Genomic DNA, 26414 nt, shown 5'->3' with positions numbered 1-26414 from the left:
GAGACGTAGATGACCATCCATCATCTTCCGCTTATCCGAGGTCGGGTCGCGGGGGCAACAGCCTAAGCAGGGAACCCGAGACTTTCCTCTCCACAGCCACTTCGTCTAGCTCTTCCCGGGGGATCCCGAGGCGTTCCCAGGCCAGCCGGGAGACATAGTCTTCCCAACGTGTCCTGGGTCTTCCCCGTGGCCTCCTACCGGTTGGACGTTCCCTAAACACCTCCCTAGGGAGGCGTTCGGGTGGCATCCTGACCAGATGCCCGAACCACCTCATCTGGCTCCTCTCCATGTGGAGGAGCAGCGGCTTTACTTTGAGTTCCTCCCGGATGGCAGAGCTTCTCACCCTATCTCTAAGGGAGAGACCTGGAAACTCATTTCGGCCGCTTGTACCCGTGATCTTATCCTTTCGTTCATAACCCAAAGCTCATGACCATAGGTGAGGATGGGAACGTAGATCGACCGGTAAATTGAGAGCTTTGCCTTCCGGCTCAGCTCCTTCTTCACCACAACGGATGGGTACAACGTCCGCATTACTGAAGACGCCGCACCGATCCGCCTGTCGATCTCACGATCCACTCTTCCCTCACTCGTGAACAAGACTCCTAGGTACTTGAACTCCTTCACTTGGGGCAGGGTCTCCTCCCCAACCCGGAGATGGCACTCCACCCTTTTCCGGGCGAGAACCGTAGATGACCATAGTAACTAATTAGATGACCATTAGGGGTGTGGGAAAAAATACATTCGAATTTGAATCGCGATTCTCACGTTGTGCAATTCAGAATCAATTCTCTTTTTTTTTTTAATCGATTTTTTAATTTTTTTTTTATCAATCCAACAAACCACTACACAGCAAAACCATGACAATGCAATCCAATTCCAAAACCAAACCTGAGCCAGCAACACTCAGAACTGCACTAAACAGAGCAATTGAGAGGAGACACAAACACCACACAGAACAAAACAAAAGTAGTGAATATTATCAACAACAGTATCAATATTAGTTATAATTTCAGCATAGCAGTGATTAAAAATCCCTCATTGACATTATCATTACACATTTATAAAAATAAAAAAAAAGAACAATAGTGTCACAGTGGCTTACACTTGCATGGCATCTCATAAGCTGGACAACACACTGTGTCCAATGTTTTCACAAAGATAAAATAAGTCATATTTTTGGTTCGTTTAATAGTTAAAACAAATTTACATTATTGCAATCAGTTGATGAAACATTGTCCTTTACAATTATAAAAGCTTTTTACAAAAATCTACTACTCTGCTAGCATGTCAGCAGACTGGGGTAGATCCTGCTGAAATCTATGTATTGAATGAATACACAATCCTTTTATATCAGGAAAAAAATAGTTTTTGAATCGAATCGTGACCCCAAGAAACGATATTAAATCGAATCGTGGGAGACCCAAAGATTCGCAGCCCTAATGGGGAGCAGTGGCAGAGTGGCCGTGCGCAACCCGAGGGTCCCTGGTTCAATCCCCACCTAGTACCAACCTCGTCACGTCCGTTGTGTCCTGAGCAAGACATTTCACCCTTGCTCCTGATGGGTGCTGGTTAGCGCCTTGCATGGCAGCTCCCTCCATCAGTGTGTGAATGTGTGTGTGAATGGGTAAATGTGGAAGTGGTGTCAAAGCGCTTTGAGTACCTTGAAGGTAGAAAAGCGCTATACAAGTACAACCCATTTATCATTTATTTATTTACAAACCCCGTTTCCATTTGAGTTGCGAAATGGTGTTAGATGTAAATATAAACGGAAAACAATGATTTGCAAATCCTTTTCAAGCCATATTCAGTTGAATATGGCTTGAAAAGACAACAAATTTGATGTTCAAACTGATAAAAAGTTTTTTTTTGCAAATAATCATTAACTTTAGAATTTGATGCCAGCAACACGTGACAAAGAAGTTGGGAAAGGTGGCAATAAATACTGATTAGGTTGAGGAATGCTCATCAAACACTTATTTGGAACATCCCACAGGTGTGCAGGCTAATTGGGAACAGGTGGGTGCCATGATTGGATATAAAAGCAGCTTCCATGAAATGCTAAGTCATTCACAAACAAGGATGGGGTGAGGGTCACCAATTTGTAAGCAAATTGTCGAACAGTTTTAGAACAACATTTCTCATCAAGCTATTGCAAGGAATTTAGGGATTTTACCATCTAGGGTCCGTAAAATCATCAAAAGGTTTAGAAAATCTGGAGAAATCACTGCACGTAAGCGACGATATTACGGACCGTTGATCCCTCAGGCGGTACTGCATCAAAAACCAACATCAGTGTGTCAAGGATATCACCACATAGGCTCAGGAACACTTCATAAAACCACCGTCAGTAACTAAAGTTGGTCGCTACATCTGTAAGTGCAAGTTAAAACTCTACTATGCAAAGCGAAAGCCATTTATCAACAACAACCAGGAACGCTGCCGGCTTCTCTGGGCCCGAGCTCATCTAAGATGGACTGATGCGAAGCGGAAAAGTTTTCTGTGGTCTGACGAGTCCGCATTTCAAATTATATTTGGAAACTGTGGACGTGGTGTCCTCCAGAACAAAGGGGAAAATAACCATCCTGATTGTTATAGGCGCAAAGTTCAAAAGCCAGCATCTGTGATGGTATGGGGGTGTATTAGTGCCCAAGGCATGGGTAACTTACACATGTGTGATGGTATGGGGGTGTATTAGTGCCCAAGACATGGGTAACTTACACATGTGTGATGGTATGGGGGTGTATTAGTGCCCAAGGCATGGGTAACTTACACATCTGTGAAGGCACCATTAATGCTGAATGGTCCATACAGGTTTTGGAGCAACATATGTTGTCATCCAAGCAACGTTATCATGGACGCCCCTGCTTATTTCAGCAAAACAATGCCAAGCCACGTGTTACAACAGCGTGGCTTCGTAATAAAAAAGTGCAGGTACTTTCCTGGCACGCCTGCAGTCCAGACATGTCTCCCATCAAAAATGTGTGGCGCATAATGAAGCGTAAAATACGACAACAAGACCCCGGACTGTTGAACAACTTAAGCTGTACATCAAGCAAGAATGGTAAAGAATTCCACTTTCAAAGCTTCAACAATTAGTTTCCTCAGTTCCCAAACGTTCATTGAGTGTTGTTAAAAGAAAAGGTGATGTAACACAGTGGTGAACATGCCCTTTCCCAACTACTTTGGCACATGTTGCAGCCATGAAATTCTAAGTTAATTATTATTTGCAAAAAAAAGTTTGAACATCAAATATCTTGTCTTTGTAGTACATTCAATTGAATATGGGTTAAAAAGGATTCGCAAATCATTGTATTCCGTTCATATTTACAATTACATCTAACACAATTTCCCAACTTTTATGGAAACGGGGTTTGTATAATAACCATAGTAACTGGTATATCATCCATAAGCGCCGATTCCAACCATTGAACTACTTAGTATAATTCAAGACTTACGGTCATTAGAAAACATGACTGCACATCATAATGGCAGCTACACTTTCTATCTTAAAGATCCCCCCCCAAAAATTTGGGAATGTCCGGCTCGCCAGATTGAAAAGTGGCCCCCGGGCCTTAATTCGCCCAGGTGTGATTTAATGCTTAGTTTGCTTTGAGAGATTGCCTTAGAAGGATACTATGGTAACACATTTAAACACACAGATTTGTGGATGATACCAGACTCCTCATGTGATAACAAAAAATGTGCCTGAACAACTAAATGGTGTTTTTGCTCTCCAATGTGTTAAATTAAGTGTTGTTTAAAACCTGACCTGGAAAAAAAGCTTTTACCACACAAAGAAAAAGGGGAGTATAAAGGCTAGAGTATACAAATGAGTTTTAAGGTGAGACTTAAATGCTTCTACTGAGGTGGCATCTCCAACTGTTACCGGGAGGGCATTCCAGAGTACTGGAGCCCGAACGGAAAACGCTCTATAGCCCGCAGACTTTTTTTGGGCTTTGGGAATCACTAACAAGCCGGAGTCCTTTGAACGCAGATTTCTACTCCCTTTTTAGACCAGTTGATCTGCCGTTTCTTTTATTTTTCTCCTATGTCCCACTCTCCCTTGTGGAGGGGGTCCGGTCCGATCCGGTGGCCATGTACTGCTTGCCTGTGTATCGGCTGGGGACATCTCTGCGCTGCTGATCCGCCTCCGCTTGGGATGGTTTCCTGCTGGCTCCGCTGTGAACGGGACTCTCGCTGCTGTGTTGGATCCTCTTTGGACTGGACTCTCGCGACTGTGTTGGATCCATTATGGATTGAACTTTCACAGTATCATGTTAGACCCGCTCGACATCCATTGCTTTCCTCCTCTCTAAGGTTCTCATAGTCATCATTGTCACCGACGTCCCACTGGGTGTGAGTTTTCCTTGCCCTTATGTGGGCCTACCGAGGATGTCGTAGTGGTTTGTGCAGCCCTTTGAGACACTAGTGATTTAGGGCTATATAAGTAAACATTGATTGATTGGTTGATTGAATTAGGTTTTTTCTCCACTGTGTGTTCTCATGTGCCGAGTCAAACCTTGTTTTCCAGAAAAGCTTTCGCCACAAACTGAACAGTTGATGTTTTTTCTCCTGCGCGAGTTCTGCAGTTTGGCCAAACTGAACTTGAAATAAAAGCTGTTGCCACATACTGAACAATCAAGCGTTTTTCCTCCAGTGTGCGTTTTCATCTGCTCTTCCGTCGGGGCCTTTTGAGAAAAGTCTTTCCCACACACCGAACATTTCAACGCAATTTCCCCAGCATGCGTTTTCATGTGTTGAGTCATGAGGCTCTCTCCAGGAAAGCCTTTACCGCAAACTGAACATTTAAATGTTTTTCCCGCGGTGTGAGTTCTCATGTGATTGGTCAAACAGAACTTCAAAGAGAAGCCTTTGCCGCAAACTGAACAATTGAACGGTTTTTCCCCGGTGTGCGTCTTCGTGTGTCGAGTCAACAGGCTCTTTCGAGAAAAGTCTTTCCCACAGACCGAACAATGAAATGTTTTTTCTCCAGTGTGCGTTTTCATGTGTTCCGTCACGTGGGTCTTTTGGGAAAAGCCTTTATGGCAGACTGAACATTTAAAAGTTTTTTCTCCGGTGTGCGTTTTCATGTGTCGAGTCACAAGGCTCTTTCCAGTGAAGCCTTTACCACAAACTGAACATTTGAAGTTTTTCTCTGCAGTGTGAGTTTTCATGTGTTTGCCCAAACTGATCTTTGAAGTGCAACTTTTACCACATTCTGAACAATTAAATTGATTTTCTCCCGTGTTAAGTCTCATGTGTTGAGTCAAATCGCTCTTTTTTGAAAAGTTTTTAGCACAAATTGAGCATGTTTTACTGGTCTTCTTTTTAGAACATTCAGAGTGTTTGTTGTCATTCTGAGTCCTCATATCATCTTCACAGTCTGTATCGCCGCTCAAAGTCACTTCAACCTCGTCTTCAGCCTCACTATCTGATAGTGGAGCTAAGAGGTTGTCTACTTGTGGTTTCTCTTCATCATCTTCAGTCTTCACAGAGACAACAGTCAGTGGAAACTTGGTAAGATCAGCCTCCTGTGGTCCAAGAAGACACTCTCCCTCCTGAGTGATCCAGAGTTCCTCCTCTTCCTTTTTAATTTGTGGTGGTTGTGGAGTCTCCTGCTTCAAAGTGGAGCTCCCCCCTGACTGAGGGGAAACTTCTTCTGAATGACCAATCATCTGCTGGACGTCTGCGGGACACAAACAACAAACACACTTAATTCCAGACAAGACTTTTTTCTATGTACTGTATGTGTGTGCATACTTGCCAACCCTCCCGACTTTCCCGGGAGACACCCGGATTTAAATGCCCCTCCTAAAAATCTGCCGGGGCAACCATTCTCCCGAATTTCTCACGATTTCCACCCGGACAACAATATTGGGGGCGCGCCTTTAGCGTCCTCTCTCACCTGAAACCCATAGGTTTGGTGATAATGTTCCCCTTTAAAGGGGAACATTATCACCAAACCTATGTAAGCGTAAATATATACCTTGATGGTGCAGAAAAAAGACCATCTATTTTTTTAACCGATTTCCGAATTCTAAATGGGTGAATTTTGGCGAATTAAACGCCTTTCTGTTTATCGGGCTGGAGGCGATGACGTCAGAATGTGACGTCGCCGAGGTAACACACCCACCATTTTCATTTTCAACACATTACAAACACCGGGTCTCAGCTCTGTTATTTTCCGTTTTTTCGACTATTTTTTGGAACCTTGGAGACATCATGCCTCGTCGGTGTGTTGTCGGAGGGTGTAACAACACTAACAGGGAGGGAGTCAAGTTGCACCACTGGCCCCAAGATGCCAAAGTGTCTGCCGCCAGACCCCCATTGAATGTACCAGAGTGTCTCCACATTTGACCGGCGATGACAGACATGGCACAGAGATGTATGGATAACCTGCAGATGCATTTGCAACTATATTACGTTTCCTTCCACCCACATTTAATGCGAAAAAAACACTTACCAATCGACGGATTTAAGTTGCTCCAGTGTCAAAAGATGCGAAAGTCCTGATCGTTTGGTCCGCACATTTTACCGGCGATGCTAACGCAGCTATTCGGCCATGCTATGGCTATGAATAGCGTCAATAGCTATTCGCTCAATAGCTTCAGTTTCTTCTTCAATATTTTCATACTCCAACCATCTGTTTCAATACATGCGTAATCTGTTGAATCGCTTAAGTCGCTGAAATCCGAGTTTGAATCCGAGCTAATGTCACTATATCTTGCTGTGGTATTCCCATTGTTTGTTTACATTGGCAGCACTGTGTGACGTCACAGGGACTTTAAAGCTTTATTTAGGGATATTCCGAGACCGGTAAAATTTTGAAAAAAAACTCAAAAAATACAACAAGGCACTGGGAACTGAGCTACATGAATAAACGGTGGTCGAACGGATATACTCATTCATGAACGGATTATGTACATCTATATATATATATATATATATATAGATGTACATAATCCGTTATATATATATATATATATATATATAAATATAAATATATATATATATATACATGTATATATATATATATATATACACATATATATACATATATACATACATACACATATACATATATATATATATGTATATATATATATATATATATATATATATATATATATATATATATATATATATATATATATATATATAATGATAAATGGGTTGTACTTGTATAGCGCTTTTCTACCTTCAAGGTACTCAAAGCGCTTTGACACTACTTCCACATTTACCCATTCACACACACATTCACACACTGATGGAGGGAGCTGCCATGCAAGGCGCTAACCAGCACCCATCAGGAGCAAGGGTGAAGTGTCTTGCTCAGGAGACAACGGACGTGACAAGGTTGGTACTAGGTGGGGATTGAACCAGGGACCCACGGGTCACGCACGGCCACTCTACCACTGCGCCACGCCGTCCCCGGAAAAAATAAAAAATAAAAAAAATTATATATACATATAATCCGTTCATGAATGAGAAAATATATACACCTCCCGCTACGGTTGGCAAGTCTGTGTGTGTATGTGTATGTGTGTGTGTGTGTGTGTGTGTGTGTGTGTGTGTGTGGTGTTTAATGACCATTCATTTAGTTCCTTGACAAAAGGCTGAAACCAGAAACACATCAAACAGAACATCTGTATCCGTGGATATTTTGGTTTTTACAAACCGAACTCAGCACTTTAGTTACATTTTGTTAAATACTGAGGACATCAAACAGTCGTGTAAGTGACGTCTCAGGGTAATGGTCATTTTTGATCAACTACGTCATTGAAGCAGGATGTTCTTCTCTTCCCCAACATCTCTTCTTTCACATCATTATTTTCTTTACACACGCGCTTCTTTTGTTCTTCCACTTTCTTCATGTGACTTTTGCATTCTTTCATCTCCTCTGATGTGAACTCCACTGCCTTCTTCAAGCTAACAATCATGGCGCCTCTTTGTTTACATTGTTGGAAAGTGGGCGAATTTCTCATCGACATTTCCTTCAGGGCCGGAAATAATTTTCAAACGACAAAACTTCAACTCACTCACCGTCATCTTCCGTCTTTATCTCCGTTGGTGATTTGCTGGAAGTTTCTGATTGTCTTTCATGTTCTCTTTGACATGACGTCACCATCTTAGCATAGCAGTAGTCGTCCATCTTCTATCACGTCTTCAATCTTCACTTCAGATATCGCCGCAAGGCTCCAAACACAACTTCCGTTTCACAGACTTTGAAAAGACGAATCTTTTGAAAATCTACGTGTCTGTAAGATCGTACAATGTTCAACTTCTTTTGTAAAGTCCGCCATATTACTTATTTGTCTTCTTCTTCTTTGGTTTAATGGCGGTTGGCAAGCAACCTTCTGGTGCGCATTACCGCCATCTTCAGGTAAGGCAGGGGTGTCCAAACTTTTTCCACTGAGAAAATGTAATCATGCGGGGCCGTTTTCCATCCATCCATTTCCTACCGCTTGTTCCCTTTTGGGTTCGCGGGGGGCGCTGGCGCCTATCTCAGCTACAATCGGCGGAAGGCGGGGTACACCCTGGACAAGTCGCCAATGAGCAATTTTTGTCTTTTTAAATTAAATATTTGATCAAATTATTTTTTATTTGCTTTTCATTTCTTTTCTCTTTTTTTTAATTGTCATAATTTGCTCAACCTGATGGATGTGTACTATTGTTGAATGTGTTCAAAGTGCCGTGACTTTTTATACGTTTGTTGTTCAATAAAAAACAAACAAAAAAAAACTTGGTCGCCTCTAAAGTATTTGGATTCGTCTGCTAATGTGCAAAAAATCAGCAACTTATATTTCCTCTTTAACGATGGTTGTTTTGTTGATTTGTTTTTCAAAATAAAGACATGACGTCACTGTCAAGTGGAAAACGGAAGTCGCTTACTTCAGGCGCATGCGCGGTGGCAAAAAAAGACAAAATACACAAATCAGCAACTTGTATTTCCTATTTTACGAACGTTTTTTTTTTTTGTTTTTTTTTTGTTATTTCAAAATAAAGACAAGATGTCACTTCGTCAAATAGGAAACGGAAGTTGCTGACTTCTGGCGCATGCGCAACCTGATCGAGCGGCGGCAAAGGGAAAAGACCAAAGATGGCGGACAGCGTGGTTGTGGCTTCCTGAAGATTAGAAAAGTTTCAAACCTCAGATATAAAGACAACGGTTCGTCTTCTCTAAAGCCCACGAAATGGAAGTTTAGTTAGGAGCGACGGAGTGTTACCTGAAGTGAAGATTGAAGACGTGATAGAAGATGGACGACTACTGCTATGCTAAGATGGCGACGTCATGTCAAAGAGAAACTGAAAGAGAATCAGAAACTTCCAGCAAATCACCAACGGAGAGAAAGACAAAAACTGCAAATGAAGGTGAGCGAGTTGGAAGTTTCAAACAACGTAGTTTTGGAGGCCACTGCAAGCGTTGAAAAGAGCGTTGATGAAATATTAGCCGACTTTTCAACAATGTAAACAAAGGGCCGCCATGATTGTTAGCTTGAAGAATGCAGAGATGAAAGAATGCAAAAGTCACATAAAGAAACTAGAAGAGCAAATTAACAATTGCGTAAAAAAATATTTTAAAGAAGAGATCACGGATGAAGCACTGTTATTTTGACCAGCTCCCCCTTCTTTGCCATGATTGTACTTGCAACTGACAAACTTTCCATACACTTTGGTAAAACTGTATCTATCCTATTTGGGTCCCAAATCAACTTTAAGAAAGTCAGTTGAGATCCGCCTTTCGGATCGCTACATATTATTGTTTATTGTTCCAGTTTTTGTATCACTCTGTCGTTCCACCTGCTTAGTTTGGTCTGTTTCCATGGTTTCACATTAGTTTCACCTGCTACTCTTGGTTCCCGCACACCTGTCACATTTGATCACTTCCCTATATAAGCCTGCCTCCTTTTGTTGTTCAGTCTGGGATCCAAATTTTCTCTCACGCAATGGTACGTCTGCTATGCTAATTTGCTTACACGCAACTCTTTATTTATTATTCTCGCGAGCTCTCACGCTATGCATTTGTTTCATTCTTAGCTCTAATGTTAAATGTTTAGTTTTTCCTTTTTGTGTGCCTACGTGCCAGTTTAGTTTTTCTATTTCAATCATCAATCAATCAATGTTTACTTATATAGCCCTAAATCACTAGTGTCTCAAAGGGCTGCACAAACCACAACACAAACCACTCCCACATCCTCGGTAGGACCACATAAGGGCAAGGAAAACTCACACCCAGTGGGACGTCGGTGACAATGTTGACTATGAGAACCTTGGAGAGGACGAAAGCAATGGATGTCGAACGGGTCTAACATGATACTGTGAAAGTTAAATCCATATTGGATCCAACACAGTCGCGAGAGTCCAGTCCAAAGCGGATCCAACACAGCAGCGAGAGTCCCGTTCACAGCGGAGCCAGCAAGAAACCATCCCAAGCGGAGGCGGATCAGCAGCGCAGAGATGTCCCCAGCCGATACACAGGCAAGCAGTACATGGCCACCGGATCGGACCCCCTCCACAAGGGAGAGTGGGACATAGGAGAAAAAGAAAACAAACGGCAGATCAACTGGTCTAAAAAGAGAGTCTATTTAAAGGCTAGAGTATACAAATGAGTTTTAAGGTGAGACTTCAATGCTTCTACTGAGGTGGCATCTCAAACTGTTACCGGGAGGGCATTCCAGAGTACTGGAGCCCAAACGGAAAACGCTCTATAGCCCGCAGACTTTTTTTGGGCTTTGGGAATCACTAATAAGCCGGAGTCCTTTGAAGGCAGATTTCTTGCCGGGACATATGGTACAATACAATCGGCAAGATAGGATGGAGCTAGACCGTGTAGTATTTTATACGTAAGTAGTAAAACCTTAAAGTCACATCTTAAGTGCACAGGAAGCCAGTTGTATTCCTAGCTTTCATGCTAGCGCCCTTGGTTTGTTTTGTCTGTAAGCTCCAGTATTTTTGTTCATAGCTCTATTTGTTACATTAATAAATCGTAATATCTTATCCCTTGCTGTGTTCTCGTTCGACGCATCCACGACGGGACAAACTTGGCATCGCTATGCCACACGGACGTAACATCAGTGACTTCACTATAAAAGTGGGTGACATTGTTGTCACCAGGAAAGATGAGGTCACCTACTTAGGTTCCATTCTAGAGGCTAATCTTTCCTGTGATAAAATGGCAACCAAGGTGATCAAAAAGGTCCATCAACGAACAAGATTTCTCCACAGAATCTCCTATCTGGTCAACAAAAGCCTCATGAAGATTCTAGCGGGAACTCTCATTCAACCCTTTTTGGATTACGCTTGCACCTCCTGGTACCCCAGCACCTCCAAAACCCTCAAATCTAGACTCCAAACATCCCAGAACAAGCTAGTCAGGTTACTTCTAGACCTCCACCCCGGATCACACCTCACTGTAACCCACTTCTCCAAAGTGGGCTGGCTCAGGGTGGAGGACAGAGTAAAACAACTTGCACTGAGCCTAGTCTATAAAATCCGCTACACCTCCCTGATACCGAAGTACATGTCAAACTACTTCCTTAACGTAAATTACCGACATAACCACAACACCAGGGGGAGCTCCACAAACCACGTTAAACCCAGATTCCGATCTAACAAAGGTCTTAAATCATTCTTCTTCAATGCCACATCAATGTAGAATGCACTCCCAACGGGTGTAAAAGAAAGTGGATCTCTATCCTCCTTCAAAACCGCACTAAAAGAACACCTCCAGGTAACTCAAACCCTTGACAAACACCCTCCCCTCTCCACATCCCACCTCCCCGTATTGTAAATAATCAATATGCTTTTTGAACTCACTATGTTCACTGCTCGCTGTAAATATTCTACCAAGTCAGACCTACACTGTTTCAATGTCTATTTCTCTGAAGATGCAATTGTTGATGACTGAAGTGATGATGTCAACCAAACCTAGCCCCAACTTTCCTCCACACCACACCTGCTACCACCCCGGATTGTAAATAATGTAAATAATTCAAAGTACAAACCCCGTTTCCATATAAGTTGGGAAATTGTGTTGGATGTAAATATAAACAGAATACAATGATTTGCAAATCCTTTTCCACACATATTAAATTGAACGCACTACAAAGACAAGATATTTGATGTTCAAACCCATAAACTTTATTTTATTTTGCAAATAATAATTAACTTCGAAATTCATGGCTGCAACACGTGCCAAAGTATTTGGGAAAGGGCATGTTCACCACTGTGTTACATCACCTTTTCTTTTAGCAACACCCAAACCTTTGGGAACTGAGGAAACTAATTGTTGAAGCTTTGAAAGTGGAATTCTTTCCCATTTTTGTTTTATGTAGAGCTTCAGTCATTCAACAGTCCTTGTCGTATTTTACGCTTCATAATGCTCCACACATTTTCAATGGGAGACAGGTCTGGGCTGCAGGCGGGCCAGCAAAGTACCCGCACTCTTTTTTTTACAAAGCCACGCTGTTGTAACACTTGTCTTGCTGAAATAAGCAGGGGCGTCCATGATAACTTTGGTGTTGTTCCTTTTTAGCATAAATGGTGCCCTCCCAGATGTGTAAGTTACCCATGCCTTGGGCACTAATACACCCCCATACCATCACAGATGCTGGCTTTTGAACTTTTCGCCTATAACGATCCGAATGGTTCTTTTCCTCTTTGTTCTGGAAGATACCATGTCCTCTGTTTCCAAATATCATTTGAAATGTGGACTCGTCAGACCACAGAACACCTTTCCACTTTGCATTAGTCCATCCTAGGTGAGCTCAGGACCAGCCAACCGGCGGCGTTTCAGGATATTGTTGATAAATGGGTTTGGCTTTGCATAGTAGAGTTTTAACTTGCACTTACAGATGTAGCGACCAACTGTAGTTACTGACAGCGGTTTTATGAAGTGTTCCTCAGCCCATGTGGTGATATCCTTTACACACTGATGTCGGTTTTTGATGCTGCACCGCCTGAGGGATCAGAACTCCGTAATGGCATTGCTTACGTGCAGTGATTTCTCCAAAATCAGTGCTCAGACAGAGGCAGGAAGCAGAGCAGCTTGTTAAGATTTTACATTACAAACTCGTTCGATACACCCTCGTAACGAACCGGAACTCCAGTACCGAAACGGTTCAATACAAATACACGTACCGTTACACCCCTAATTAGGAGTGACAGATTTTTTGGTAAACGTATAGCATGTCCTATATGTTATACTTATTTGAATGACTCTTACCATAATATGTTAGGTTAACATACCAGGTACCTTCTCAGTTGGTTATTTATGCCTCATATAACGTACACTTATTCAGCCTGTTGTTCACTATTCTTTATTTATTTTAAATTGCCTGTCAAATATCTATTCTTGTTGGATTTTATCAAATAAATTTCCCCCCAAAATGCAACTTATATGATGTATATATATTTTTTTCCCTTGTTATTATGCATTCTCGGCCAGTGCGACGTATACTCCGGAGCGACGTATAATCCGAGAAATACGGTACTTACTATGTGAGAAGTAAAAATAAATAAATATGTGAACCCGAACATGGCTTTTCTTGCCTACTTCTTGCTGCTGGACACCTGGCAGCGCTTCCTCTCTCATAGCTGAGCTACATTTGGCTGGAGAGAGGAAGCAGTTGAGACCCTCAGTATGGCTTGAAGATGATCACCAGTAAGTCTGGACCTGTACTTGGACTTATTGAAGTTCAAGGTGGAGAAGAGCTTCGGATAAGCTGGGAGACAATTATCTCAAAAATTGTCAGGTGTCGCGGTGTGACGGCAGCCAGGCGCGTAAAAAAAAAACCTCGTCTCCATGGCAACGTCTCTGTCGCTTCCACTCATCTTCCGCTTTTCTACTAACGCAAGGGTTGCCAACCTAGAATGTTGAAAGAGCCATTTTGGACCCAAATAACAAAAATCGTCTCTGTCTGGAGCCAACAGGAGGGGGAGTGGGGGCTGGTGGGCTCGCCGTGGAGTTTACAGTTACGGGAACACAATTAGCCATGAACAGGCTAACATCACGACTAATGTGTTACACGTCCGATTCGCCCAGCGACTCTTTGTCGGAATATCCGCGCTGGGGTCCAGTACACCACGGTTTTGTATTGTCGCTCGGTCCTTCCGCGGAGTGCTCTGGAAGCTACCGTTCCGCTCGTTTCCCCGGCCCGGACTGTTTACAGCGGCGCCGGAGGAGGGGGGAAGAGAGGGAGAGAGGAAGAGGGAAGGAGTGAGGGAGAGAGAGAGTCTAGTGCATGGGTGTCAAAATCTGGCCCTTGAGGTAATATCAAATTAAGATTAGAACTGGCCTGGCAGTATTATACAGGGGCGGTGCCTCTGTAACAACGCATTTGCCAACCCTCACGATTTACACGAGAGACTCCCGAATTTCACTGCCCCTCCAGAAAATCTCCCGGGGCGACGATTCTTCCGAATTTCTCCCAATTTCCACCCGGACAACAATATTGGGGGCGTGCCTCGAAAGCACTGCCTTTAGCGTCCTCTACAACCTGTCGTCACGTCCGCTTTTCCGCCATACGAACAACGTGCCGGCCCAGTCACATAATATCTGCTGCTTTAACACACACGAATGAATGCAAGCATACTTGGTCAACAGCCATACAGGTCACACTGAGGGTGGCCGTATAAACGACTTTAACACTGTTACAAATATACGCCACACCAAACAAGAATGACAAACACGTTTCGGGAGAACATCTGCACCGTAACACACGTAATACCCAGAAGCCATTGCAGCACTAACTCTTCCTGTACGCCAAAATATACACCCCCGCTACCACCAAACCCGGCGCCTCCAATTTTTATTAAAATTAAATTTTTTATGCCATTGATATTTTTCAATTATTATTGATAGGTTAATTAGCAACACTAAATTGGCCCTGGTGTGTGGATGTGAGTGTGAATGTTGTCTATTTGTGTTCGCCCTGTGATGAGGTGGCGACTTGTCCAGGGTGTACGCCGCCTTCCGCCCGAATGCAGCTGAGGTTGGCTCCATCGACCCTAGAAGGGACAAGCGGTAGAAAATGGATGGATAATTTGAAACTCGACTTTGCATGTCACTATAAAGTTATATAAGCCTTGCTTGTTCAATATTCAATGCAAAACTTGTTTGGATCCCTCTTAAAAGGTTAATTTGTTCAACCTTGGCCCGCGGCTTTGTTCCGTTTGAAATTTTGGCCCACTCTGTATTTGAGTTTGACACCCCTGGTGTAGTGGAAAAGTGGAAAAACGTTTCTCTGCTTGCATCACGCAAGTGACGTCAATGTTCGGCCTTCGAGAGCCACATACCACACCGTGATTGGTAGATTCCTTCAGCTCCGCACACAACGCTGTCAAGCGCCATTCATATAAAACGTGCGGGCCGCACTAACATTAAACTTTCATAATAAGGTGGGGGCCGTGTCTGAAACCCCTGCCTGATAGAAAGATGCCATTTGTTATAACTTTGTGACATAATACGATGCATATTGATGAACATATACAGTAAACTAGAAATGTGACAGATTGTAGCCAAAGGCTGATTTCCATCTGCAGTCCCCAGCAGGTTGATGGTAACCTGCTGTGGATCACATTGCAAAGAAACAAGCCCAGGCGTTTATAGTGAGTTGTATTTTTCATGCACTTATTTAAGCTGAATTTATCTGGCACAAGTGGAAAGCCGGTACCTGAAAATAATGCTTACAATAAAGGTCTACTGAAAGCCACTACTAGCGACCACGCAGGCTGATAGTTTATATATCAATGATGAAATATTAACATTGCAACAAATGCCAATACGGCCTTTTTAGTTTACTAAATTGCAATTTTAAATTTCGCTCCGAAGTATCCTGCTGAAACGTCGTGGTATTATGACGTGTCATTGTAGAGAACATTTTATTACAGCATCGTTCCCAGCTATAAGTCGTCTGTTTTCATCGCATAATTACACAGTATTCTGGACATTTGTGTTGCTGAATATTTTGCAATTTGTTCAATGGACAATGGAGACATCAAAGAAGAAAGCTGTAGCTGGGAAGAGTTGTATTAGATTAGATTAGATAGTACTTTATTTATTCCGTCAGGAGAGTTCCTTCAGGAAAATTAAAATTTTCAGCACAATCCCATTCAAGTTTAGACAAACATTACAGGGAGACAGAACAGGATCGCTGACGGGTCTGCCGGCTTCCAGCGCCCCTTACAAAAAAGATGAGATAAAGGTAAACAAAGGGGGGGGGGGAGAGAAAAAAATAGAAGATTAAAATAAAATTTAAAAAATCGGTCTTTGCCTGGGCCCTGGAGAGGAGGTGCAGACTGAGGCCAAGGGAAAAAAACAAATAAATAAAAAAAAATAAAAAAACAACTCATAGCCATAGTACACATCCCTCTTCCATGTGTGTAAGAGGGAAGCATCAAACATCAAAGAACACAGAGGACATTAAAGACATTAAAGCAGCAGATACAAGCAGACACTTCTACATACAGCTATGAATAAAAAGTAAAAGAAACATATCCACTGTGGTGGCCTCTGTGGTGTTCCACGCCATCGTCTGCTGGGGAGGAGGGAGCATGGCCAGAGACAGAAGCAGACCCAACAAAGCAACCAAGACAGCCGACTCCACTCTCGGCCAGTGTCCAGTCCGCATGGATGAGCGAGGATACGTCCAAGGTGACTGAGGTGTCCGACACCTGCTCACCCAGCCAAGACACCGCAAAGCCTCTCCGTCCCAGCGCTCAGTGCTAGCTCCACAGCCCTGTCCCCTCATCCGCATCTCCTCCAGTCCCTCCAAACAGACTCTGGTGTAGCAGACACCCAGCAGCTGGTCTCCATGGCCAAAAGGCTCCCGGGAGGCAGATCCAGAAGTCCACAAAAAAAGCACCACAGAGGTCACGAAAGTGCCACCCCTTGTCACACAGTCCCAAAGGGTCCGCAGCCGCATTTAGCAACACAAACACGGTGTTTCATTGTTTACATTTGCAGCCGAGTGTGAAGCGACCGGAATGAGAATCAGCACCTCCAAGTCCGAGTCCGTGGTTCTCGCCCGGAAAAGGGTGGAATGCCATCTCCGGGTTGGGGAGGAGACCCTGCCCCAAGTGGAGGAGTTCAAGTACCTAGGAGTCTTGTTCACGGGTGAGGGAAGAGTGGATGGTGAGATCGACAGGCGGATCGGTGCGGCGTCTTCAGTAATGCGGACGTTGTACCGATCCGTTGTGGTGAAGAAGGAGCTGAGCCGGAAGGCAAAGCTCTCAATTTACCGGTCAATCTACTTTCCCATCCTCACCTATGGTCATGAGCTTTGGGTCATGACCAAAAGGATAAGATCACGGGTACAAGCGGCCCAAATGAGTTTCCTCCGCCGTGTGGCGGGTCTCTCCCTTAGAGATAGGGTGAGAAGCTCTGCCATCCGGGAGGAACTCAAAGTAAAGCCGCTGCTCCTCCACATGGAGAGGAGCCAGATGAGGTGGTTCGGGCATCTGGTCAGGATGCCACCCGAACGCCTCCCTAGGGAGGTGTTTAGGGCACGTCCAACCGGTAGGAGGCCACGGGGAAGACCCAGGACACGTTGGGAAGACTATGTCTCCCGGCTGGCCTGGGAACGCCTCGGGATCCCCCGGGAAGAGCTAGACGAAGTGGCTGGAGATAGGGAAGTCTGGGCTTCCCTGCTTAGGCTGCTGCCCCCGCGACCCGACCTCGGATAAGCGGAAGAAGATGGATGGATGGAAAGATGACGGTGAAGCTTTACTATGGAACCGAGCGGTCAAGCGAACACGGTTGGGTTGGACCACACACACAAAGTACAGTGTATTCTGCAGCGATCATTTTGAAAGACCGTGTTTCGAAGAGGGTCCCTTGCGAAGGGCAGAGATGGGCATCGACACCACCCGTCGACTGGTGCTGAAGAAAGGTGCGGGGCCGACCTTCAGGTTGTACAGGTACGGCCATATAATCCCACTAAAACACTAGTAACAAAATAAGCAGATAAGGGATTTTCCAGAATTATCGTAGTAACTTTGTCTAATAACATCTGAATCGCTCCCACTGTATAGTCTTTTTTTTTTTTTTTTCTAGTCCTTCACTCTCACTTTGCTCATCCACAAATCTTTCATCCTCGCTTAAATTAATAGGGAAATCGTCGCTTTCTCGATCCGAATCGTTCTCGCTGCTGGTGGCCATGATTGTAAACAATGTTCAGATGTGAGGAGCTCCACAACCCATGACGTCACTCGCATTATATGTCTGCTACTTCCGGTACAGGCAAGGCTTTTTTATCAGCACCAAAAGTTGCAAACTTTATCGTGGATGTTCTCTACTAAATCCTTTCAGCAAAAATATGGCAATATCGTGAAATGATCAAGTATGACACATAGAATGGACCTGCTATCCCCGTTTAAAGGGGAACATTATCACAATTTCAAAAGGGTTAAAAACAATAAAAATCAGTTCCCAGTGGCTTGTTGTATTTTTTTTATTTTTTTTCAAAATTTTACTGGTCTCGGAATATCCCTAAAAAAAGTTTTAAAGTGCCTTATTTTCGCTCTCTCGAAGCCACTGTTCATTTCCCTGTGACGTCATACAGTGCTGCCAATGTAAACAAACAATGGGAATACCACAGAAAGATATAGCGACATTAGCTCGGATTCAGACTCGGATTTCAGCGACTTAAGCGATTCAACAGATTACGCATGTATTGAAACGGATGGTTGGAGTATGAAAGTATTGAAGAAGAAACTGAAGCTATTGAGCGAATAGCTATTGACGCTATTCATAGCCATAGCATGGCCAAATAGCTGCGTTAGCATCGTCGGAAAAATGTGCGGACCAAACGATCAGGACTTTCGCATCTTGTGACACTGGAGCAACTTAAATCCTGCGATTGGTAAGTATTTGTTTCGCATTAAATGTGAGTGGAAGGAAACGTAATACAGTTGCAAATGCATCTGCAGGTTATCCATACATCTCTGTGCCATGTCTGCTTTAGCACCACCGGTAGATAGCATGTTAGCATCGATTAGCTGGCAGTCAACATCAACATAACTCACCTTTGTGATTTCAGTGACTTTATCGTTGCAAATGCATCTGCAGGTTATCCATACATCTCTGTGCCATGTCTGCTTTAGCACTGCCGGTAAATAGCATGTTAGCATCGATTAGCTTAGCACGTTAGCATCGATTAGCTGGCAGTCACGCCGCAACCAAATATGTCTGATTAGCACATAAGTCAACATCAACAAAACTCACCTTTGTGATTTAGTTGACTTAATCATTGCAAATATATCTGCAGGTTATCCATACATCTCTGTGCCATGTCTGCCTTAGCATCGCCGGTAAAATGTGGAGACACTCTGGCACATTCAATGGGGGTCTGGCGGGGGAGACAATTCTGCATCTTCGGGCCAGTGGTGCAACTTGAATCCCTCCCTGTTAGTGTTGTTACACCCTCCGACAACACACCGACGAGGCATGATGTCTCCAAGGTTCCAAAAAATTGAAAAAAAAAAACGTAAATTAACAAAGCTGAGACCCGGTGTTTGTAATGTGTTAAAAATGAAAATGGCGGCTGTATTACCTCGGTGACGTCACGTTCTGACGTCATCACCTCCAGAGCGATGAACAGAAAGGCGTCTAATTCGCCAAAATTCACCCATTTAGAGTTCGGAAAGCGGTTAAAAAATATATAGGGTCTTTTTTCTGCACCATCAAGGTATATATTGACGCTTACATAGGTCTGCTGATAATGTTCCCCTTTAAGCTGCGTGCATTGCATTACTGGCGTGTCTCCTTCTCACAGAGACATAAAATAAGCCCGCCTTCTTACATACGTCACATACTGTCGCGCATGTAGACTCATATGCTCTCGCCGAGAGCTAACGTTAGCATGGCTAACGTTAGCTGAGGCAGGTGGAGTTGCTTTTAGCTGCAGGCATCACACAACAGGCCTTTCTCACTCGTCCTCGTCTCTCATTCTCACAGATACGGAAAACAAGTCCACCTTCTTACATACGTCGCATACTCTCGCGATTCTAGCGTCATAGCCCTCGCCGATCAGAGAGAGAGAGCTCGTGAGAAACTTATCACAAATGGAGGAAGAACGATAAATGCCCAAAATAGTGAGCAGGGGATCCATCATCTGGCGGTGGATTGGCCTCAAGTGGGAAGATATTCAGCAGACAACAGCAATATGCTGTTCAATGTATATACTATGATGATTAACCTCTGTGATGACTATATTACGCTGATAGTATATATTTGTAACATGAATTGATTAACGTGGACCCCGACTTAAACAAGTTGGAAAACTTATTCAGGTGTTACCATTTAGTGGTCAATTGTAAGGAATATGTACTGTACTGTGCAATCTACTAATAAAAATAGCAATCATTTAATGCAAAATATACAGCAGAAGTGTTACTACAAAAAGGTAGCAACACTAATAATTTGTTATTTCATTTAAAAAGTCACCTGTAAGAGAATGAAGAGTATTTAATGAAAACAGTTTTGGTCAATTGACTTAGTTGTGATTTCCTTCTCTGCATGAAAGTTTAAAAGTGGCATATATTAATGCAGTATGAAGAAGAATGTTTGAATGTAGACACATAGAATCATCATACTGCTGTGATTATATGCATCAAGTGTTCATTCAAGGCTAAGGCAAAATATCGTAATATATATCGTATATCGCAATTTGGCATAAAAATATTGCGATATTAATAAAAGCCAATATCGCCCAGCCCTGGTTGGAATTCTGTTTTGAGGTAATGACAGGTTTCTTTATCTCTTTTCACTTCTGCTGATAGCCATCCCTTATTTTCATTTACTCTGCGACTCAGGCATGCTTCACTTATCTGAATGTATGTGGTCTTGGTCCTGTCCCACATGTCCTGCATTTCTTGAGATTCATCAAGAAATGCAGAACATGTAGAGCTTGAAACCTTTTCTTCAGTTGCAGTACAAACAATTTTCGAACCTTAGGGTCTTTTAGTTTCGCAACATCAAACTATCTCCTTCTGTTTCTCGATGCCTGCTTTCCAAAGCTTCACTCTAACTCAGTGTTTTTCAACCACTGTGCCACGGCACACTAGCTACAGTCTGGTGTGCGGTGGGAGGTTAACTGATTTCACCTATTTGGGTTAAAACAATTTTTTGCAAACCAGTAATTATAGTCTGCAAATATGAGTTGTTGTTGAGTGTCGGTGCTGTCTAGAGCTCGGCAGAGTAACCGTGTAATACTCTTCCATATCAGTAGGTGGCAGCCGGCAGCTAATTGCTTTGTAGATGTCGGAAACAGCGGGAGGCAGGGTAAAGGTAAAAGGGTATCAAATGCTTCAACCAAAAATAAACAAAAGGTGAGTGCCCCTAAGAAAAGGCATTGAAGCTTAGGGAAGGCTATGCAGAACGAAACTAAAACTGAACTGGCTACAAAGTAAACAAAAAACAGAATGCTGGACGACAGCAAAGACTTACTGTGGAGCAAAGAGGGCGTCCACAATGTACATCCGAACATGACAGTCAACAATGTACCCACAAAGAAGGATAAGAACAACTGAAATATTCTTGATTGCTAAAACAAAGTAGATGCGGGAGATATCGCTCAAAGGAAGACATGCAACTGTTACAGGAAAATACCAGAAAAGAGAAAAAGGCACCAAAATAGGAGCGCAAGACAAGAACTAAAACACTACACACAGGAAAACAGCCAAAAAAATGGCCTGATGTGACAGTAGACCTACTTTGAGACAAGAGCTATATTGATACATAGTTGGTTATGGTTTAAAGTCATATCCAACAATTGCGTCAACGACTTTTTACTGTCAACTAAGTTTTGTTTTTTTCATGATTTTTTCTGTTGGGGTGCCTCCGGGTATTTTCAACGCCAAAAATGTGCCTTGGCTCAAAAAAGGTTGGAAAAACACTGATCTAACTGATGCTACGACCAGATAGTGGTTGCTGCTGACATCAGTTCGCCTCTTATTGGGCAAAATCCATGTTAGTTTAGGGACACTTTTAAGTGGGAAAATATTTTAACAGTGGAACCGGTAAAACCTACAAAACGCAGAGTACCAGTGGTGAGGATGAAACCAGAGAGATTATTTCACCTGTCTAACAAAGCACAGATTGGATTAGCAGTATGGTTGCTATCCAGAAGCTAAGCGGCAAACCAATAACCTGCATAGACCCCAGACCACTTAAAGGGGAACATTATCACAATTTCAAAAGGGTTAAAAACAATAAAAATCAGTTCCCAGTGGCTTGTTGTATTTTTTGAATTTTTTTTCAAAATGTTACCGGTCCCGGAATATTCCTAAATAAAGCTTTAAAGTGCCTTATTTTCGTTATCTTCGAAACCACTATCCATTTCCCTGTGACGTCACACAGTGCTGCCAATACAAACAACATGGCGGTTACCACAGCAAGATATAGTGACATTAGCTCGGATTCAGACTCGGATTTCAGCGGTTTAAGCGATTCAACAGATTACGCATGTATTGAAACAGATGGTCGGAGTATGGAGGCAGATAGTGAAAACGAAATTGAAGAAGAAATTGAAGCTATTGAGCGAATAGCTATTGACGCTATTCGGCCATAGCGTGGGCGTACCTAATGAAGTGGCCCATAGCATGGCTGCCTTATTAGCATCGCCGGTAAAATGTGCGGACCAAACGATCAGGACTTTCGCATCTTGTGACACTGGAGCAACCTAAATCCGTCGATTGGTAGGTGTTTGTTTCGCATTAAATGTGGATATCTAGTTTCAAATGTACATACAGCTAGCGTAAATAGCATGTTAGCATCGATTAGCGTAGGACATAAGTCAACAACATCAATAAAACTCACCTCTGTGATTTCGTTGAGTTTATCGTTGCAAATGCATCTGCAGGTTATCCATACATCTCTGTGCCATGTCTGTCTTAGCATCGCCGGTCAAATGTGAAGACACTCTGGTACATTCAATGGGGGTCTGGCGGCAGATTTCTTGCCAGTGGTGCAACTTGAATCCCTCCCTGTTAGTGTTGTTACACCCTCCGACAACACACCGACGAGGCATGATGTCTCCAAGGTTCCAAAAAATAGTTGAAAAAACGGAAAATAACAGAGCTGAGATCCGGTGTTTGTAATGTGAAAATGAATATGGCGGGTGTGTTACCTCGGTGACGTCACGTTCTGACGTCATCGATGAAAGACCGATAAACAGAAAGGCGTTTAGTTTGCCAAAATACACCCATTTAGAATACGGAAATCGGTTAAAAAAATATATGGTCTTTTTTCTGCACCATCAAGGTATATATTGACGCTTACATAGGTTTGGTGATAATGTTCCCCTTTAACAGACCACCGTCTGAGCTGAAGTGTGTTTGTGTTTTTTCTGTCCTGCAGACATCCGGCAGCCGATTGGTCATCCAGAAAAACTTCCCAGTCAGTTGGGTCAGAGCTCAATTTTGAACCCGGAGACTCTACAGCCACCCTGCGTTAAGAAGGAAGAGGAGGAACTCCGGATCCATCAGGAAGGAGAGTCTCTTCCAGGACCACAGGAAGCTGATCCCACCAAATTTTCACAGACTGTTGTCTCTGTGAAGGCTGAAGATGATGACGAGAAAACACAAGTAGACAACCGTGTAACTTCACTATTCGATAGTGAGGCTCAAGACGAGGTTAAAAAACCTTTGAGCAGCGATACAGACTGTGAAGGTGATATGAGGACTCACACTGACAACAAACACTCTGAATGCTCTAAAAAGAAGAGAGGTAAAAAATATATTTGGACTGCTCAGTTTGCGCCGAAGGCTTTACTGAGAAGAGACATTTGACACACATGAGAACATGTATAGTGAGTTCAAGAAGAGATCATGGATCATTTCTGAGCTTAAGTTTGTGTTGTTTGTGTCCCGTAGACGTCCAGCCGCTGATTGGTCATCGGGAAGAACTTTCTCCTCAGTCGCACGGGGGGAGCTTCACTCTGAAGCAAGAGACTCCACAGTCGCCCCACATTAAAAAGGAAGAGGAGGAACTCTGGATCACTCAGGAGGGAGAGTCTCTTTTCGAACCGGACAAGGATGATCTCACAGAGTTGCCACTGACTGTTGTCTCTGTGAAGACTGACGAGGATGAAGAGAAACCAAAACGAGACAACCTCTTAACTCCACAATCAGATAGGGAGGCTGAAGACGAGGTTGAAGTGACTTTGAGCAGCGATACAGACTGTGAAGGTGATGTGAGGACTGACACTGACAACAAACACTCTGAAAGCTCCAAAAAGAGAGGTAAAACGTGTTTGAAATGCTCGATTTGTGATAAAAGATTCACTAAAAAGTACAATTTGACTCAACACATGAGGAAACACACGGGAGAAAAACCATTTAACTGTTCAGTATGCGGTAAAAGCTTTATGATAAAGGGCCATTTGACTCAACACGAGAGAATACACACAGGAGACAAACCATTTAATTGTTCAGTTTGCGGTAAAATCTTTACTCAAAAGAGCAATTTGACTCAACACCTAAGAACACACACAGCAGATAAACCATTTAATTGTTTAGTTTGTGGTAAACGCTTTACTCAAAAGATCAGTTTCATTCGACACATGAGAATACACACAGAAGGAAAATCATTTAACTGCTCAGTTTGTGGTAAAAGCTTTTCCATACAAGCCCATCTAAATGAACACCAGAAGAGACACACAGGAGAAAAACCTTTTAACTGTTCAGTTTGTGGTAAAAGCTTTTCTAAAAAGTGCCATGTGACCCAACACATACTTACCCACACAGGACAAAAACCATTTAATTGTTCAGTTTGTGGTAAAATCTTTTCTCAAAAAAGCAATTTGACTCAACACTTAAGAATACACACCGCAGACAAACCGTTTATGTGTTCAGTTTGCGGTAACAGCTTTACTCAAAACGGCAGTTTCACTCGACACATGAGAACACACACAGGAGAGAAGCCGTTTGATTGTTCAGTTTGTGGTAAAAGCTACACCCAAAAGAACAGCTTCACTCGACACATGAGAACACACACAGGAGAGAGGCCGTTTTGTTGTTCAGTGTGTGGTAAAAGCTTTTCTCGTAATAGTTATGTGACCCAACACATGAGAACACACACCGGGGAAAAACCATTTAAATGTTCAGTGTGTGGCAAAAGATTCCAAAGTAATGCACGCGCAGTAAAGCATAAAAGAACACACACGGGAGAATAACCAGTCAGCTGTTTAATTTGTGGTATGTTGCTCTTATGTGGGGACATCCACCAAACCCAGGACCTCCTCTAAATAAATTCACTCTCTTTCATAAATACCACAGATTTTTGTAGAAATTTTGATTATTTGGAGTTTAGTCTTATCTCCTCATGACCCCATGTCTTCTTTGAATATGTAAATAGATGATGCTTGTAGTGCTTGCTTACCCCTTTAGACGTGACACACTTGGGAACTCATATATTAAGACTCGTGTGGATTTCCCACTAATAAAAAGGTAAAAGTAGAACAGAAAACGTTGTACGCTTATACAAAAAGGTAGCCGCTGCGATGATACATATAAACATTTTCGAAGAGGTGGGTGACTGATTACTCCCAAGATATATATACTTTGTGTAATTTATTTACAAAATTGTGTTGTTAGAGTAGCCTACTCTCAGCCAGATTAGATTATCATGCAAAAATATTGTAATATTTGGTTTTAAATATTTTAAATTTAAACATGCCTGTACATCAAAAAAGGATATGAAAGACTTATTCTCTTGTTTTATTGTGTGAATGCTTTGGAGCATATGGTTTTCGACATAAAAAAATAATCTAGTTATTCAACTTTAACTTTTACTTCTTCCCAAGATGTTGGCGTTCTCTACCGTACACATTTTTCACCCGATTTAAACCGTACCAACTTCAAACTGTTCAGCCTTTTTTGAGAATTGCGGGCTTTTCCTTAAAGGGGAACATTATCACAATTTCAAAAGGGTTAAAAACAATAAAAATCAGTTCCCAGTGGCTTGTTGTTTTTTTTTAAGTTTTTTTCTAAATTTTACCGGTCCCGGAATATCCCTAAATAAAGCTTTAAAGTGCCTTATCTTCGCTGTCTTCGAAACCACTATCCATTTCCCATTTCATACAGGGCTGCCAATACAAACAACATGGCGGTTACCACAGCAAGATATAGCGACATTAGCTCGGATTCAGACTCTGATGTCAGTGGCTTGAGCGATTCAACAGATTACGCATGTATTGAAACAGATGGTCGGAGTATGGAGGCAGATAGCGAAAATGAAATTGAAGAAGAAACTGAAGCTATTGAGCGAATAGCTATTGACGCTATTCGGCCATAGCGTGGGTGTACCTAATGAAGTGGCCCATAGCATGGCTGCCTTATTAGCATCGACGGTAAAATGTGCGGACCAAACGATCAGGACTTTCGCATCTTGTGACACTGGAGCAACTTAAATC

At 42.8% G+C, this 26414-nt stretch overlaps 3 protein-coding genes across 4 annotated transcripts in view; 1 reads left to right on the top strand and 2 right to left on the bottom strand.

Moving 5' to 3' along the window:
- Positions 1-26414, bottom strand: part of LOC133551230 (zinc finger protein 771-like) — a 172868-nt gene that overhangs the window by 24727 nt on the left and 121727 nt on the right. The window lies entirely within an intron of this gene.
- On the bottom strand, positions 1172-8342 carry LOC133553581 (zinc finger protein 501-like). Its single transcript, XM_061901987.1, has 2 exons — positions 8044-8342; positions 1172-5686 (listed from the first exon to the last, which is right to left on the bottom strand). Exons 1-2 carry the CDS (start codon positions 8150-8152, stop codon positions 4476-4478), a joined length of 1320 nt encoding a protein of 439 aa, XP_061757971.1. The 5' UTR covers positions 8153-8342; the 3' UTR covers positions 1172-4475.
- Positions 9054-25961, top strand: LOC133565695 (gastrula zinc finger protein XlCGF57.1-like). 2 transcript variants are annotated; one of them, XM_061919510.1, is made up of 3 exons: positions 9054-9372; positions 23360-23671; positions 23875-25961. In XM_061919510.1, the coding sequence occupies exons 1-3, from the start codon at positions 9258-9260 to the stop codon at positions 25173-25175; spliced, it is 1728 nt and encodes a 575-aa protein (XP_061775494.1). In that variant the 5' UTR covers positions 9054-9257; the 3' UTR covers positions 25176-25961. The 2 variants fall into 2 exon arrangements, with proteins under 2 accessions (XP_061775494.1, XP_061775488.1); XM_061919504.1 differs by having other exon boundaries at positions 23360-23728.

The sequence above is a fragment of the Nerophis ophidion genome, linkage group LG01, assembly GCF_033978795.1.
Source record: "Nerophis ophidion isolate RoL-2023_Sa linkage group LG01, RoL_Noph_v1.0, whole genome shotgun sequence".
Lineage (NCBI taxonomy): Eukaryota > Metazoa > Chordata > Actinopteri > Syngnathiformes > Syngnathidae > Nerophis > Nerophis ophidion.
The sequence above is the reverse complement of the archived record's forward strand: the minus strand, read 5'-3'. Positions and strand labels throughout refer to the sequence as shown.